Below are 16,807 nucleotides of genomic sequence, written 5' to 3'. Positions count from 1 at the left end.
CCTAGAGGAAATCAGTCCTGAATATTCATTGGAAGGACTGGTGCTGAAGCTGAAGTTCCAATACTTTGGCCACCTGATGCGAAGAACTGACTCATTGGAAAAGACCCTGATGCTGGGAAAGTTTGAAGGCTGGAGGAGAAGGGGATGACAGAGGATGAGATGGTTGGATGGCATCACTGATTCGATGTACATTAGTTTGAGCAGGCTCCAGGAGATGGTGATGGACTGGGAAGCCTGGCATGATGCACTCCTTGGGGTCACAAAGAGTTGGACATAACTGAGCAACTGAACTGAATTAAATTTTATTCTTTTTTGGTCATTTGTTCTTGTGAAGGGTCCATAGCCACAAACCATGGGGTGAACTGTGACATAATATAAATAAACCATTGGTCTCTGCCCCCAGATCCTAACATAGAGCTTGAAACTCCTGTAATTTTCTGAATGACAATGGTGCTAGAAGCATCTTTTGTTCAAATATTTGTTCTTTAACCCTGGTTCCTGACACAGGGCTGCTAAACCCCTTTGAATTTCTGGGTGGGTGTCTTTTATTGGAATCCCCCTTGGTGGGATTCTGTATAGCTTCTGGATGAGGGCTGGTCATGGAACTTTACATCCATATCCATTTCTGCAGTGAGAATGGAGAAGCTGGAGATTGATTACATAGCCTCCATAAAATACTAAACTATCTGGTGGAAAGCTTTTAAGTTGGTGAACAGATCCACTTGCTGGAAGGGCTATATACTCCAACTTTTGGTGATGGAAGCTCCTGCCCTGGGGACCCTTTCAGACCCAGTGCATCATGTCTCTCCATCTGGCAGTTAAGTTTTAATTATCTTAATAAAGACATTATTATTCCTTTATAATATCTTTTATGATACACTGGAAAAATGTAAGCAAATGTGTTCAAGAGTTTTGTAAACCATCCCAGCAAATGATCAAAGCTGTAAGAGAGTTGTGGGACTCCCTGACTTTGTAGCCAAGTTGGACAGAAGTGTGGATACCATGGAGACCCATTGCTTGCAGTTGGTGTCCGAAGGGAGGGAAGAGTTTTGGAACTGAGCCTTAAATCTCTGAAGTCTGACACTACCTCCAGGCAGTTAGAATTCACAACTGAATGGAAGAATAAAGCAGTAGGTTGGTATCTGGATATTTAGACTATATATTATTTTCCAATTGGTTGTTATGGAAGGCAAAAACACCACACATTTTGTAAGGTGTGCTGTGAGTGGAGAATAATGGGTCCCATTGCCCATTTAATAATGTCATGTGTTTTTAATGATCTCTGTGGCCTTTAATATTTGTTTTATATAGATAATATATGCTGCTGCTGTTAAGTCGCTTCAGTCGTGTCCAACTCTGTGCGACCCCATAGATGGTGGCCCACCAGGCTACCCTGTCCCTGGGATTCTCCAGGCAAGAACACTGGAGTGTGTTGCCATTTCCTTCTCCAATGCATGAAAGGGAAAAGTGAAAGTGAAGTCGCTCAGTCCTGTCTGACTCTTCGCGACCCCATGGTCTGCAGCCTACCAGGCTCCTCTGTCCATGGGATTTTCCAGGCAAGAGTATTGGAGTGGGGTGCCATTGCCTTCTCCAAGATAATATATAGCAGTATATTATAAATATTTTCCATTTTGTTAATTTTTCAATTATGTTTTCCAGGCCTCACTTCTCTCACTCCATTATGCTGAGACAAGGACTTAGGATCTAAGTGTTGCTTTCAGATGCTTTAAAGAGTTGCCTCATATTTGCTTCTGTTGAGAGTTCCTATATTCCAGAAAAGTCTCTCCTCACCCTTTCCAGTGGTGATGTTTATAAGGGTGCATTATTATACAAGAAATAACATTAGTACAATCTTTGGCAATATTTCTAGTTTTTAATTAGATTATAATCTCTCTATAAATCTAGACTATGGAACTATGATTGTTGTTTACATATTAATTGCAATGCTTAGAATTAAAGATACCCTTTAAAATTCCTATATATAAGGAAGACTACATTGTGCAAAATGGAAGTATTTGCTTTTAATGTGTTTAAATAGGGATGGACTTCCAGTCATATCATGTGATTGTGGGGTCCAGACCTTATTTTGTATAGGTAGCTAGAGATCAATACAGTCTTCACATTCTTCTCCTTGTTTTGTAGTCCTCACAACCTAGATCTTCTTGGGGGTAGAGCTTGTTCAGAAGCAAAGGAACAGGTTAGGCTTGCTGATCCTGCTCAGATCTTTTAGATCAATAACAGTGCTGAAGTCTTTGGACTGATTGTGGCTTGTAGAGTAGGTCAAGGGCATGGAATCAGAGGACTTGATGCTGTTAGACTTAGAACAGTTGAGTTCATATCTCTCCAGCTAGAAACTATTGGTACTTTCTAGCACTCGATATTCTCATCTGTAAATTGAGGTAAATTTATAACAGTGGCATCATGGGATTACTATGAAAATTAAATGGAGAAGCACAGTGGTTTTGTAACCAGGTTTTCTGGATTCAGACAGTGGTCCCACAACTTCTTAGCTGCATGATTTTGAGCAATCTATGTGACGTCTCTGTGCCCCAGATGATTCATTTGTAAAATAGAAATAATAGTACTGCTTCATAGGATTTTTATGAGAAGTCAACCAGTTAGTATCCCAGTGTGCTTAAAATAGGGCCTGGCACATTGTAAGTACAAATTTTTGTTTGAGAGACAAAGAAAAATCCAAGGTAACTACAGGTGTTAATACATAATAGTAATAACTATTACTATCATTTTACTGATTTTAAGGTGTCTCCCAGTTGATTTATAAGTATATAAAATTGAGAGTTAGAAGTGATAATGTTTTCCATACAACCATTATGAAAAACAGTACAGAGGTTCCTCTGAAAACCTCCTCAGTATGGAGGTTGCCATATGATGCAGTTGGAGAAGGAAATGGCAACCCACTCCAGTGTTCTTGCCTGGAGAATCCCAGGGACGGGGGAGCCTGGTGGGCTGCCATCTATGGGGTCGCGCAGAGTCGGACACGACTGAAGTGACTTAGCAGCAGTAGCAGCAGCATGTGATACATCAACCCCACTCCTGGGAATATACCCAGACAAAACTATAATTCAATAAAATAATGCACCCCTATGTTCATAGCAGCACTATTTACAATAGCCAAGACAACAATGTAAATGTCCATTGACAGATGAATAGATAATGATGTAGTATATATACCAAATATATCAGTTATATGTGGAATCTAAAATATGACATAAATGAATGTATTTATGAAACAAAAATAGACTCACAGGCATAGAGAACAGACGTGTGCTAGCCAAGGGGATGGGGAGTGGGAGAGGGAAGGATTTGGAGTTTGGGATTAGCAAGCAGATGCAAACTAGTGAATATAGGACCACAAGGTCCTACTGTATAGCCCAGGGAACTATATTCAATATCCTGTGATAAACCATAATGGAAAAGAATATGAGAAAGAATATATATACATATCTGTGAGTCTCTCTGCTGCACATCAGAAATTAACATATTATAAATCAACTATGCTTCAATAAAATTTTAAAGAAGAGGTATTGTGTTTTCAGGAGACAGCAATGGCACCCTACTCCAGTACTCTTGCCTGGAAAATCCCATGGACGGAGGAGCCTGGTGGGCTGCAGTCCATGGGGTTGCGAAGAGTCAGATACAACTGAGCGACTTCACTTTCACTTTTCACTTTCATGCATTGGAGAAGGAAATAGCAACCCACTCCAGTGTTCTTGCCTGGAGAATCCCACAGAGTCAGACACGACTGAAGCAACTTAGCAGCAGCAGCAGTAGCAGCAGCAGCATTGTGTTTTCAATTTAAGCAATTGGTATGCTACCGGTAAACAAAAATTTATAGGTCATCTGAAATGTTAAGAATAGATCCTAAGAATATATTCTGACACTTGCTTTCTCAGGGCCTTCTTTACATCTCTGTTCCTCAGACTGTAGATGAGAGGGTTCAACATGGGTATCAACACTGTGTAGAACAGAGACAGCACTTTGTTCTGCTCAGTTGAGTAGCTGGATTTAGGCATCACATAAATGAAGGTAATCGTTCCATAGTAGAGAGTGACTGCAGTGAGGTGAGAGGTGCAGGTGGAGAAGGCCTTGTGTCTCCCTTCAGTGGAGCACATCTTCAGGATGGTGTTGAGGATGCAGATGTAAGACAGAGCTATGACGGACACTGTGACCACAATGATGGAGCCAGAAGAGATGGAAGGGATAATTTCAATGATGGAGACATCTGAGCAGGAAAGTTTCAACAGAGGGAAGAAGTCACAGAAAAAGTGGTCTACCTGATTTGGCCCACAGAAAGACAGAGTCAGTAAGCAACTACCAAATGTCCAAGCATTCACACACCCACCCAGATAGCAAGCCCCAACCAAGACGACACAGACTCTGGGGGACATATGGGTGGAATAGAGCAGGGGCAAGCAGATGGCCACATAGCGGTCATAGGCCATGGCAGCCAGCAGGAAGCACTCAGTTGTCCCAAATGTGACCCCAGAACAGAGCTGGGCTTCACAGCCAGCAACTGGGAGGGCCAATCTATGTTTCAGAAGTCCTATAATCATCATAGGTGTGATGGATGTGGAAAACCCCATGTCTACAAAAGCCAAATGACTGAGGAAGAAGTACATGGGAGTATGAAGGAGGGAACAGCTTCTTATTAAAATGATTATGCTAATATTGCCTATTAAGGTGATGACATAAATGCCTACAAACACCACAAAGAAGATGACACAAAGTGTAGGATCCTCCGTTAACCCCAAAAGGATGAACTCTGTCACACTGGTGTGGTTTCCAGCCTCCATGTCCTCTAGGAATTGTTCCTGTTGAAGGAAATGTGAATGTTCACTTGTTTTTTGTTTTTTTTTTTTGATGGAAAAGTTGTTCAGTAACTATGTTTGATAATTCCAGATTGAGAAATAATGTTGAAATGCTAAAGATAATTTCCCCTACTTTACTACTGGTGATTCTACCAATGAGAAATTACAAATAAAGATATATCAAAGCTGCACATGCTTGTCTCTCCCACACAAGCCCTCAGAATTGAATTTTATTCTTCTGTGTTAACACTATTATTTGATAAAAAGGCTTGTTTTCCTTTTGTTTTAGGAGCTAAGATGGTAAACAACTGCTCATACTACTTAGATTTCCTTCTGCAAATAGGAAACAATAAAGGAATGAAGGAAAGGAGAAACAAGAAAGGAGAGAAAGGAAGGAAAGAAGGAAAGCTAGGTTAAAAATCAGTAAAAGTATCAATATTACCAATTCTTTGCATTAGATTTATAAGGCAGTGAATTATCACAATGTCATAATGACCGTGTTATGTCTGAAGGACAGAAAGAGTCTACCTGTCGTAGTTTCATGCGGGAGACACAGAACTCCTGGATCAGAGACAAAAACTTTTACCCACAGCATAGCTGGCAGCCACTTTCTATTCCCAACAGTTACTCGTGTTTTTGAAGTCCTATGGGACTCAGGGAGATGTAGGCCAAGGTGGATGCTATGCATGTAGTACTTTGGCTTCACAGCGTAAAAACCTGTGCTTCATAGACCCCAGTCATAAAGTACTTTAAAAAAATGCCTGAGATTTCCCTAGTGATCCAGTGGTTAAGAATGCACGATACTGGATGCTTGGGGCTAGTGCACTGGGACGACCCAGAGGGATGGTATGGGGAGGGAGGAGGGAGGAGGGTTCAGGATGGGGAGCACATGTATACCTGTGATGGATTCATTTTGATATTTGGCAAAACTAATAAAATTATGTAAAGTTTAAAAATAAAATAAAATTAAAAAATAAAAAAATAAAAATAAAATAAAATTACAAAAAATAAATAAATAAATAAAATAATATGCTAAAAAAAAAAAGAATCTGTCTTCCAATGCAAGAGACGTAGGTTTGATCCCTGATCAAAAGAACTAGGATATCACATGCTGTAGGGCAACTAGAGAGCCTGCATACAGTAACTAGAGAAGACCCCAGCGTTACATTTAGAGAAAACCTCACATCTCAATGATGACCCAGTGCAGCCAAAAAGAGAAAACCAGAAAACAAAACAAGCAAACAAACAAAAAAGCATTCTTAACTTTGCTCCATAGGAAGACATTATTCACTTGTTTTATGCTTTCTTCCTACACATTTCCAGTTTTCCTTAGCTGTTCCTGAATTTATTTGGTTATTCCTTGGAGCCATTCATAGTGTTTTCTTCCTCTGCCCGGTCTGTAACTATGATGCTGTAGATGATGTTTTGATTTTTTGTTTCTTTGCTTTTTACATAAAAAGAATGATTTAACCTCACTCTCTGGCAGTCTCAATTTTATTCTTTTATTTATCCACCATTTACTTTAAAACACCTCTCTAACTCTGAATCTTAGAACTCTCTTCTACTATCCAGATACATAGTTTCAATAATTGTTTGGAAGTCTCCAGTTGAGGATCCAAGAAATACCCTAACTCAGCCTCCTCCAGACCAAACCCATCCCTTCCTTGGACCGCTCCTCCTGTGTTCTGTATCTGTGGAATGATACCACAATCCACCCAATCTCTTGTGTCTGAAATATGCAAGTGGTCCTCATCTTATTCCTCACATTGGACCACATGTAATAAAATCCTAATGATTCTATCTACAGTTTTGTTCCCCATTTATTTATCCATCTCCATACTTCCACTGCTAGTGTCCCTGCTTTAGTTGAGACTGTGTTCATTTTTCCTCTTTATTTTATTCATCTATTTACCTCCTTGTCTTCATTCTTGTATCCTTATAATTCACAATACATCTGCCAAAGTGATCTCTTGCTCAAATCAAAGGGTGATACCGAAGGCATGCTTTTAAGACTCTCATGGTTTCTCCAACCTGCAGGAGGAAACCTAACCATCTTAGCAGAGGACAGTGTACACTTTCTGGTGTGTCCCCTGCCTCAAACATTTTGCATGTCTCTCAGGGTGTTTCCATCCAACACTTGCACTAATCCAACTTCCTGAACTATTTAGAGTCCCCTCAGTGCACTCTACCCTCTCTGGCCTTAATCTTTGCTCTCTCACTTGAATGGCTCTCCAGTCTCCCACTGTCATTACCCTGGATGACTTCATTCATCCTTAAGATTCATTTATCTGCAAAGGTTTCTTTGCCTTCTAAGGGACAATCAGAAAACTTCCCTTGGTGTTGATATCACACTTTGAAGTTGTCTAGTTTGCCACTGTTTATACCTGGGTTATGGTTTTTGTTGTTGTTTGCATTTTTACATTTTGCTACCCCCAATTAATATACATTCTCCTCAACAATGATGCATTTTATCCGTGTGTCACAGATAAGTAGTGCTTGGGAACAAACTGTGCTAAAGCAAAGCTTGCTAAATGAATTCATGCGTGATTTGTACAATACAATGAACACACTGGGGAACCAGAAATGAATAAAATTTAGGTTCCTTGTTGAGAGAAACCAAGTCTTGTAGAGAAGAAAGACATTAAACATATTATTAATGTATAAAAGGTGTAAGTAAAATAACTGTGCTGTTTCTAAATGAAAATCATATAATTACATTGAAGGTGAACACTTGAAAATTCAAAAGAAACATTCATCTGAAATCTGGCTACTATTACACAAGTTAATTATTACAAACTTGGTATTTATTCCTATGAATTTTTTCTTCTAGTATATTTAGATGGGCTTCCCTGATAGCTCAGTTGGTAAAGAATCTGCCTGCAATGCAGGAGACCCTGGTTGATTCCTGGGTTGGGAAGATCTGCTGGAGAAGGGGTCGGCCACCCACTCCAGTATTCTGGCCTGGAGAATTCGATGGACTATATATAGTCCATGGGGACACACAGAGTTGAACATGACTGACTTTCACTTCACTTAATCCCTGGTTTGGGAAGATCCCCTGGAGGAGGGCATGGCAACTCATGCCAGTATTCTTGCCTGGAGAATCCCATGGGCAGAGGAGCCTGGTATGCTACAGTTCATAGGGTCTCAAAGAGTTGGATATGACTGAAGTGACTGAGCACACACACACACACACACAATATATTTTAATACAACTTCTATGATATTGTATATGGAAGTATAATGTCATTATTTTTCTTTGCATTTCATGTAAAAGGTGTGTTGTTGTATAGTCACTAAGTTGTGTCTGACACTTTTATGCCCCCATGGACTGTAGCCTGCCATGCTCCTCTGTGCAAGGACTTTTCTAGGCAAGAAAACTGGAGTGGGTTGTCATTTACTTCTCCAGGTGATCTTCCCAACCCAGGGATCTAAACTGTGTCTCCTGCATTGGCTGGCAGATTATTTACCAATGAGCCACCAGGGAAACTCATAAAAAGTTTATCACATTATAATTCCTCACATGATATTTGAGATCTTCATGATAATGAAGTTACTAGTAATAGTGAGTTACTAGAGATGATGATAATGAGTTACTAGCCCTTAATTTAATCACCCACTAATTTTGGACACGTAACTGTTCACAACTTTTAACTGTCAAAACTGTTGCAATCCCACAAATTGGATAAACATCAGGAGGATAACATTACAAAACACACATTCCTAGATATATAAGGCATAATTCAAAAGTATATTCTGTGCTCTAATTTGAGTATCCCCATGATTTACAATAATGAAAATACTGAATCAACCTGTTAAACTATCTTCATTGTTTTGTTGACTTCTTGGCTGTAGTTTCAGTAAAGAGCTTAGTACCTTCTCATGTTTTGCCATTGTGTTGTGACAAAGGCAAAGTTTTTGTGTTTTGAGATAGTCTTGAGAAAACAGAATTAATGATAAATTATAAGAGACTAAACAAATTACTACACTCCACTGTAATATTTTCATGGTTACTAAAGAATGAGTGAAAATTATAAAAGAAAGTTATATTTATCCAAATGATAAGCTTAAAAATAAATATCTAAATAAATAAATAATATCTAAAAAATAAATAAAACATCTCCTTTAGCTTCCTTTAACTTGTGCTTTTAAGAGTCATATAACAATGACATTTTTTATTCAGTGTTATTGGTTCTAATTTTCATAGAAAATTTTCTGTTGACAATATTTCAATTCTTAAAGATTTAAATATTTAACACAAATGATAAATATCAGTACAAATGTCTTCAGAATTCTTAATTTCCTAAAAATTTCTTACTTTACAATAAGAAAGTATTTTGTATTTCAAGTGGCAGAACTCAGTTGTTTTACAGAATGAATTGTGAGATATAGTGAACCAATAGTTGAGAATCTATGGCTCATTAAAGAATGTGTTCTGATTGGTCTACATTAAACACATTTAAATTACTCTAGTGACAAGCAAGCTTACTGCCAGGGGTGTTAGATCTATCATGAAAAATATGTTTTTAGTTTTATCATTTGATCCTCAATGAGTTTTAATGGCACAAATCATCTCCTTTCAGTATCAAAACACCAATATACTTGAATATAGCCGGCACACCTCCACTGCCTTCCATTCTCCAAAATTAACATTCATAGAATCTCTGCCCATTCTACCTGTGGCATGCTTTTCCCATCTGTTACATTTCTCCTCTTAGCCTCTGAACATACGCTTATCTGAGGATTGAGCCAAACACTGGGCAGCATGTGTGCTCTTTGCCTTCTGACTCAAGCAGAGTTAAGGGAGGCCAATCCTGCATTCACTGTGCACACAGTGTGAGCACAATCTGTGCTGACAGTAGTCATGGATATTGGAGAAAGAAAACTCGGATACTCCCAGTGACACTTGCACATGACACTTAAATCTCCCTGACTTCCAGTTTGTTTTTTTTCAATTTGTAACATGAGAATAATTGTCCCCATATAGCATCATTGTTGTGAGATTAAAAGAAATGACATCTGCAAAGTATTTAAAGGTGTTTGGTCATACATTAGAGCTAAGTAACTATTTTTCATTAAGTAAAAATGAAGAGTGGATAGATTTTAAGTTATTTAAAATATTTATGCGAAGTATAAGATTTCTTTTAACACATGTCAGAAGATTTTTCACAAATCCAAAAGAAGTCAGGAAGTATAGCATCTGTTGCTTTCTTGGTTCTGGACCATGTCATTCGTAGTCATATGCATAATATAACAGCTGATTCTTGCCCTTCCCTTCTTCTCTACTGGCTGCCTATGGGTCTTCCTAGAGCTCAGTGGCATCCCACTTATGCTTCCCTATCTGGCTCAGGGATTCTGACTCTTTCCAATACTTTCCCTCAACAAATAGGTCACATTTGAAGACGATCAGTGGGCATAGGGCTAAAAGCCCCATAAACCTGCATATCAAGTCATTTCTTTCTTATTTCCTTTTCATAGCTACAGTTACACAAGCTTAGCAGTGGCTTTGCCTGACAAAGACAATCCATACTTCTCTGGGCTCTCCTGGGAAGGTCTTCTTTGGGTGCCCAGAATGATCATTCTATGGTGAAAATCTTTTTTTTTTTTTTTTTTTTTGCTCTTAATTTTTTTTTTAATTTGAAGGTAGTTGCTTTACAACGTTGTGTGGTTTCTGGTATACAACAACACGAATCAGCCAAAAGTATACATATGTCCCTTCCCTCTTGAACCTCCCTCCCATCCCCTACTCCATCTCACCCCTCTTGGTTATCACAGAGCTCTGAGCTGAGGCCCCTGTGTTATACAACAACTTCCTATTAGCTATCTGTTTTACATATGGTAGTGTATATGTTTCAGTGCTACTCTCTCAGTCTTCTTCCCTTTGCTGGGTCCACATGCCTGTTTTCTATGTCTGTGTCTCTATTCTCTGCAGTGCAAATATTGCTGAGGCCACAGTTTCCACAGGAATCATAAAGTTGAGTTTCTATTATTTTAGTTTCTCATTGAAAAATAAAAATTTAAATAAAATCTGTGACTACTGCATTCTCCTTTTAGAGCCAGACTTACTTATGCTGAATTTTGAAGAGAATTTTATAAAGCAGATGTTTTCCACTTACTTGTATAGCAGTTGTGCACTGAATCTCTGACAGTGTTAACCATTGAATGCACTCCTCCGTTTAGGAACACAGTTACATACTTTCTGTGATGATGAGTGTCTTTTGTGTGTATTGGGAGGAAAAGAAAGGCTCTAATGGAATTCCCAGGGCTATTGTTACTTGCCCCTTTGAGGTAAATTCCTCGGACTGTTCTCCAGAAGTGACTCATGGAGCCAGGTGTCTCATTAAGGTGGCATAAATGGAAGGTCCAGTTCCCAACAAAAGGTATATTTCTGAGGATCCTGATGGAAGCTTTGTCCAGAGACCAGGAGGAGAAACTGTTGAAATAGAAATTTGGTGGGCAATGGGGACCACAGTCAGTGTCACCAGGGCTCCAATTTCCTCTCTATAGACAAAACAGTTTCTTTAATTGAGAACATCAGGTAGTGGGGAAAGCCCTGGAGTAATATGGGTCAGTTAGCAGAAAGTAAGCAGAAGAAAGCAGAGTCCACTTTACTCAAAGTATGCTAATAGTCCCTGGGCAGGTTCTGGTTGGCAAATTATTTATTGTCAGTCCAGGTCCAAATAAGAACAGAGGTTGTGGGGAACCATTTGTACTCTTTATAGCAATTTGAGAGAGTAAGTGTGTTGACTCCAGTAACTTTTTAAAATTGGTTTATTCTGTTGTATTTTAGTTTTTCTTATTTTGTTAGTAGTTCTCATTTTACTATTTTCCTAACAAGTATTGACCCATGGACACCCAGGGGAAATGATCCTTTATTTATTTTAAATAGTTTGAGAAACACTAGATGTGGCTTTTGTACCCAGGAGACCTGGGGTCAGTTTGAGGTGGATGAATTGAGTGAAAGTTTTTAACTTCTTTGAGACTCAATTTTATGACCTGTAAAATGGGGTTTAAAGCTCACATTTTATAGGCTATTCATGAGATTTCAGAGTTAACATATAATTATCTAGAAAAGTTACCTAAAGTTATTGTTGTGTCTCATATGTGACAAATGGAACAAAGCTCCTGGATATGTTACATTTTGCAACTTATTCTATTTTATCCTCAGTCCCAGATACTTCCTCCTTTGAGATTCAGGGCATTCCAACTCTGGCACCTCTGGTACCTAACCCTAATTGATATCCCTGCTGCTCATCCCCTGAGAATTTAGCACCTGTGTGACCATTTTCCTCTCCATCTCTGTCTTTGTCATGAGCAATGGCAACTTCTAATCATTTGAATATCTCAACTGACAACTTGATCTCAAATTTCTTCTCATTTCTTGATTCTAATAATTTTATCCATAGTCTCTTTATGAAACCTATCATATTCATAAATTTCACTAATTGTCTTTTTTGTTCCACAACTTGAGTGTAAACGTGTGATGACCATGTTAAAGCTTAACCAGCCAAAGGCCACGAGAAATAAACCGATAGTGCAACAAATCAAGTTTTTTGGGTCAGCACAGCAAGGGTGGTGGTTTAGTTGATAAATCGTGTCCGACTCTTTGCAACCCCATGGACTGTAGCCCACCAGCCTCCTCTGTCCATGGGATTCTCCAGGCAAGAATACTGGAGTGGGTTGCCATTTCCTTCTCTAGGGATCTTCCCCACTCAGAGATTGGACCTGGGTCTCCTGCATTGCAGGCAGGATTCTTAACCAACTTGAGCCATCAGGGAAGCACAGTAAGGGAGAACTCACCAAATAATTACCACATGTCTCCTGACAATGGATAGAAGGCACATGGCCTTTTGAAAGGTTTGGATTCTTATTGAAGGATACCAAGAAGGGATTAGGTGTCGTGGAGTTCAGTTCTGGACAGTTTGATGATTCGGTGGTGAGATTAAGAGGAGGGACTAACCTGAGGTTGAAAGTTGTCATGAAATTATGACAGTTTAACATTTGAATGTCTCTTGTATTAGATGGGAAGAGCATTTCAGGTTTGGGTATATTGTTGGTAAGAAAGCAGTAATTACTGAAAAATTAGATCATTATGACATTGTTAAAATTGTTGCATAAAAGTTGAAGTAATAATGTTTTCTACTAATCTTCTTGATAGATTATTCTATGTCCTCACAGACTGAAGAATGACAAGATTTTTTTTTTCAGTCCCACAAACTGTGTTTCTCTAGAAAATATTTCAATTCAGTTCAGTCGCTCAGTTGTGTCTGATCCTATGGACTGCAGCACGCCAGGCCTCCCTGTCCATCACCAACTCCAGGAGTTTACTCAAACTCATGTCCATTGAGTTGGTGATGTGATCCAACCATCTCATCCTCAGTCGTCCCCTTCTCTCGCCTCTGATCTTTCCCAGCATCAGGGTCTTTTCCAATGAGTCAGTTATTTGCATCAGGTGGCCAAAGTTTTGGAGTTGCAGCTTCAACATCAGTCCTTTCAATGAACATTCAGGACTGATTTCCTTCAGTGGACTGTTTGGATCTCCATACAGTCCAAGGGACTCTCAAGAGTCTTCTCCAATACCACAGTTCAAAAGCATCAATTCTTTGGTGCTCAGCTTTCTTTATAGTCCATTCTCACATCCATACGTGACTAATGGAAAAACCATAGCCTTGACTAGACAGATCTTTGTTGGCAAGGTAATGTCTCTGCTTTTTAATATGCTTTCTAGGTTGGTCATAACTTTTCTTCCAAGGAGTAAGCATCTTTTTACTTCATGGCTACAGTCACCATCTGCAGTGATTTTGGAGCCCCCCAAAATAAAGTCAGCCGCTGTTTCCCCATATATTTGCCATGAAGTGATGGGACTGGATGCCATGATCTGTGTTTTCTGAATGTTGAGCTGTAAGCCAACTTTTTCACTCTCCTTTTTCACTTTCATCAAGAGGCTCTTCAGTTCTTCTTCACTTTCTGCCATAAGAGTGGTATCATTGGCATATCTGAGGTTATTCATATTTCTCCCAGCAATCTTAATTCCAACTTGTGCTTCATCCAGCCCAGCGTTTCTCATGATGTACTCTGCGTATAAGTTAAATAAACAGGGTGACAATATACAGCCTTGACATATTCCTTTTCCTATTTGAAACCAGTCTGTTGTTCTATGTCCAGTTTGAACTGTGGCTTCCTGACCTGCATATAGGTTTCTCAAGAGGCAGGTCAGGTGGTCTTGTATTCCCATCTCTTTCAGAATTTTCCACAGTTTATTGTGATCTACACAGTCAAAGGCTTTGGCATAGTCAAAAAAGCAGAAATAGATGTTTTCCTGAAACTCTCTTGCTTTTTTGATGATCCAGCAGATGTTGGCAATTTGATCTCTGGTTCCTCTGCCTTTTCTGAATTCAGCTTGAACATCTGGAAGTTCACGGTTCACATAATGTTGAAACCTGACTTGGAGAATTTTGAGCATTACTTTACTAGCATGTGAGATGAGTGCAATTGTGTGGTAGTTTGAGCATTCTTTGGTATTGCCTTTCTTTGGGATTGGAATGAAAACTGACCTTTTCCAGTCCTGTGGCCACTTCTGAGTTTTCCAAATTTGCTGACATATTGAGTGCAGCACTTTCACAGCATCATCTTTTAGGATTTGATAGCTCAACTGGAATTTCATCACCTCCATTAGCTTTGTTTGTAGTGATGCTTCCTACGGCTCACTTGACTTCACATTCCAAGATGTCTGGCTCTAGGTGAATGATCACACCATCATGATTATCTGGGTCATGAAGATCTTTTTTGTATAGTTCTTCTGTGTATTATTACCACCTCTTCTTAATATCTTCTGCTTCTGTTAGGTCCATACCATTTCTGTCTTTTATTGAGCCCATCTTTGTATGAAGTGTTTCCCTTGGTATCTCTAATTTTCTTGAAGAGATATCTAGTCGTACCCATTCTACTGTTTACCTGTATTTCTTTGCATTGATCACCGAGGAAGGCTTTCTTATCTCTTCTTGCTATTCTTTGGAACTCTGCATTCAAATGGGTATATCTTTCCTTTTCTCCTCTGCTTTTGTTTTGAGAATTCTTTATATATTTTAGATAGAATTCTTTTTTTTTTTTTTTTAACTTTACAATATTGTATTGGTTTTGCCATCCATCAACATGAATCCGCCATGGGTGTACACGTGTTCCCCAATCTGAACCCCCCTCCCACCTCCCTCCCCATACCATCCCTCTGGGTCATCCCAGTGCACCAGCCCCAAGCATCCTGTATCCTGCAACGAACCTGGACTGGCGATTCGTCTCTTATATGATATTATACATGTTTCAATGCCATTCTCCAAAATCATCCCACCCTCACCCTCTCCCTCTCCCACAGAGTCCAAAAGACTGTTCTATACATCTGTGTCTCTTTTGCTGTTTCTCTTCTTTTTATAGCTATTTGTAAGGCTTTCTCTGACAGCCATTTTGCTTTTTTTTTTTTTTTTTGCATTTCTTTTTCTTGGGGATGGTCTTGATCCCTCTCTCCTGTACAATGTCACAAACCTCTGACCATAGTTCAACAGGCACTCTGTCTATCAGATCTAGTCCCTTAAATCTATGTCTCACTTCCACTGTATAATCGTAAGGGATTTGACTTAGGTCATACCTGAATGGTCTAGTGGTTTTCCCTACTTTCTTTCTTTTTTTTTTTTGAACAATTTAATATTTATTTTACAAAGCTGACATAACACTGATATCAAAACCTAAAAAAAGAAAAAAAGGGTTCAAATAGATCAAATCTAGCAGTAGATACAGAGAATAATACACATGGCCAAGAAGGGTTCATTCCAAGAATTTAAAAGAATGGCTTTATTTATTTTTTTTTTCTTTGGGGGATTGTTAACCAGGTTTTTATTCGAGATATTCCTCCTTTCTATTCTTTTTTTTTAATTTTATTTTTAAACTTTACATAATTGTATTAGTTTTGCCAAATATCAAAATGAATCTTTAAGTCTGAATTTAAGTGTGAAAATATTTACTTCTCATCGTTTACTAAATTTCAGTTCAGTTCAGTTGCTCAGTCGTGTCCAACTCTTTGTGACCCCATGGACTGCAGCATACCAGGCTTCCCTGTCCATCACTAACTGCTGGAGCCTGCTCAAACTCATGCCCTTTTAGTTGGTGATGCCATCCTACTAAATTACTAAATTTATCAATATAAATTTTTCACAATATCTGTTTTAACCATCTTAATATGTGGGCAGAATGTGTTTCTATATCCCTCTTCGCAAGTATTATTTGAATAATATTTTACCTTTTCCTTAATTAATATTTCCATGGATTTTTCAATTTTATTAATCTTTTCAATGAATTAAATTACAAATATATTTTCTCTGTGGGGCATGTTTTCTATTTCTTTGATTTATATTGTTTATTCATTACTCATGTTTTTTTGGCCACGTTGTGTGGCTTGTGGATCTAACTTTCCCCACTAGGGAGTGAACCCATAACCCCAACAGTGGAAACATGGGTCTTCACCACTGTGCCGCCAAGGAATTCCATATGCTTTCTTCTTATTTGTTTGTTGTTCCTTTTCAAGCTTCCTGAGATGGAAGCTTACATTTCTGATTTCAGTCTTTCCTTGAGGTTTGTTTTCATCCGTATCTTGAGTATAGACAATATATCCCCTCTCTTATCTGTAATTTGTCAGCAACTTTGAATGATGTGCTGGCTATTGTGAAGGACAGGTTATAGTCTGGACTGTGTTATAATTCTTCAAACATAGTCATTGCATGAAAGCAGCACCTTTACCTGTTTAGTCAGTGATGCACATTTTCTAGGATTGTCTAGGTTTTGGCAATTAGGAATAAAGCTTCTCTAAATATCTCTATGTAGGTCATTGTGTAGTCGTGTGTTTTCATTTCTCTTTGACAAAATTTAGGATTGTAATTGATGTGTGTTATCGTTAGTATATGTTTATGCTGCTGCTGCTGCTAAGTCACTTC

General features: G+C 38.7%; 1 protein-coding gene across 1 annotated transcript; it reads right to left on the bottom strand.

Moving 5' to 3' along the window:
• Nucleotides 1–3,869: 3,869 nt before the first annotated feature.
• On the bottom strand, nucleotides 3,870–4,820 carry LOC113904866 (olfactory receptor 491-like). Its single transcript, XM_027561952.1, has one exon. The coding sequence runs from the start codon at nucleotides 4,812–4,814 to the stop codon at nucleotides 3,870–3,872; it is 945 nt and encodes a 314-aa protein (XP_027417753.1). The 5' UTR covers nucleotides 4,815–4,820.
• Nucleotides 4,821–16,807: the final 11,987 nt, after the last annotated feature.

Source organism: Bos indicus x Bos taurus, chromosome 15 (assembly GCF_003369695.1).
Source record: "Bos indicus x Bos taurus breed Angus x Brahman F1 hybrid chromosome 15, Bos_hybrid_MaternalHap_v2.0, whole genome shotgun sequence".
Classification (NCBI taxonomy): domain Eukaryota; kingdom Metazoa; phylum Chordata; class Mammalia; order Artiodactyla; family Bovidae; genus Bos; species Bos indicus x Bos taurus.
This window is presented reverse-complemented; position numbering and strand designations above follow the sequence as displayed.

Coding starts and splice junctions, on each gene's coding strand:
- LOC113904866 (XM_027561952.1), bottom strand. CDS start 4,814: ATGGAGGCTGGAAACCACACCAGTGTGACAGAGTTCATCCTTTTGGGG.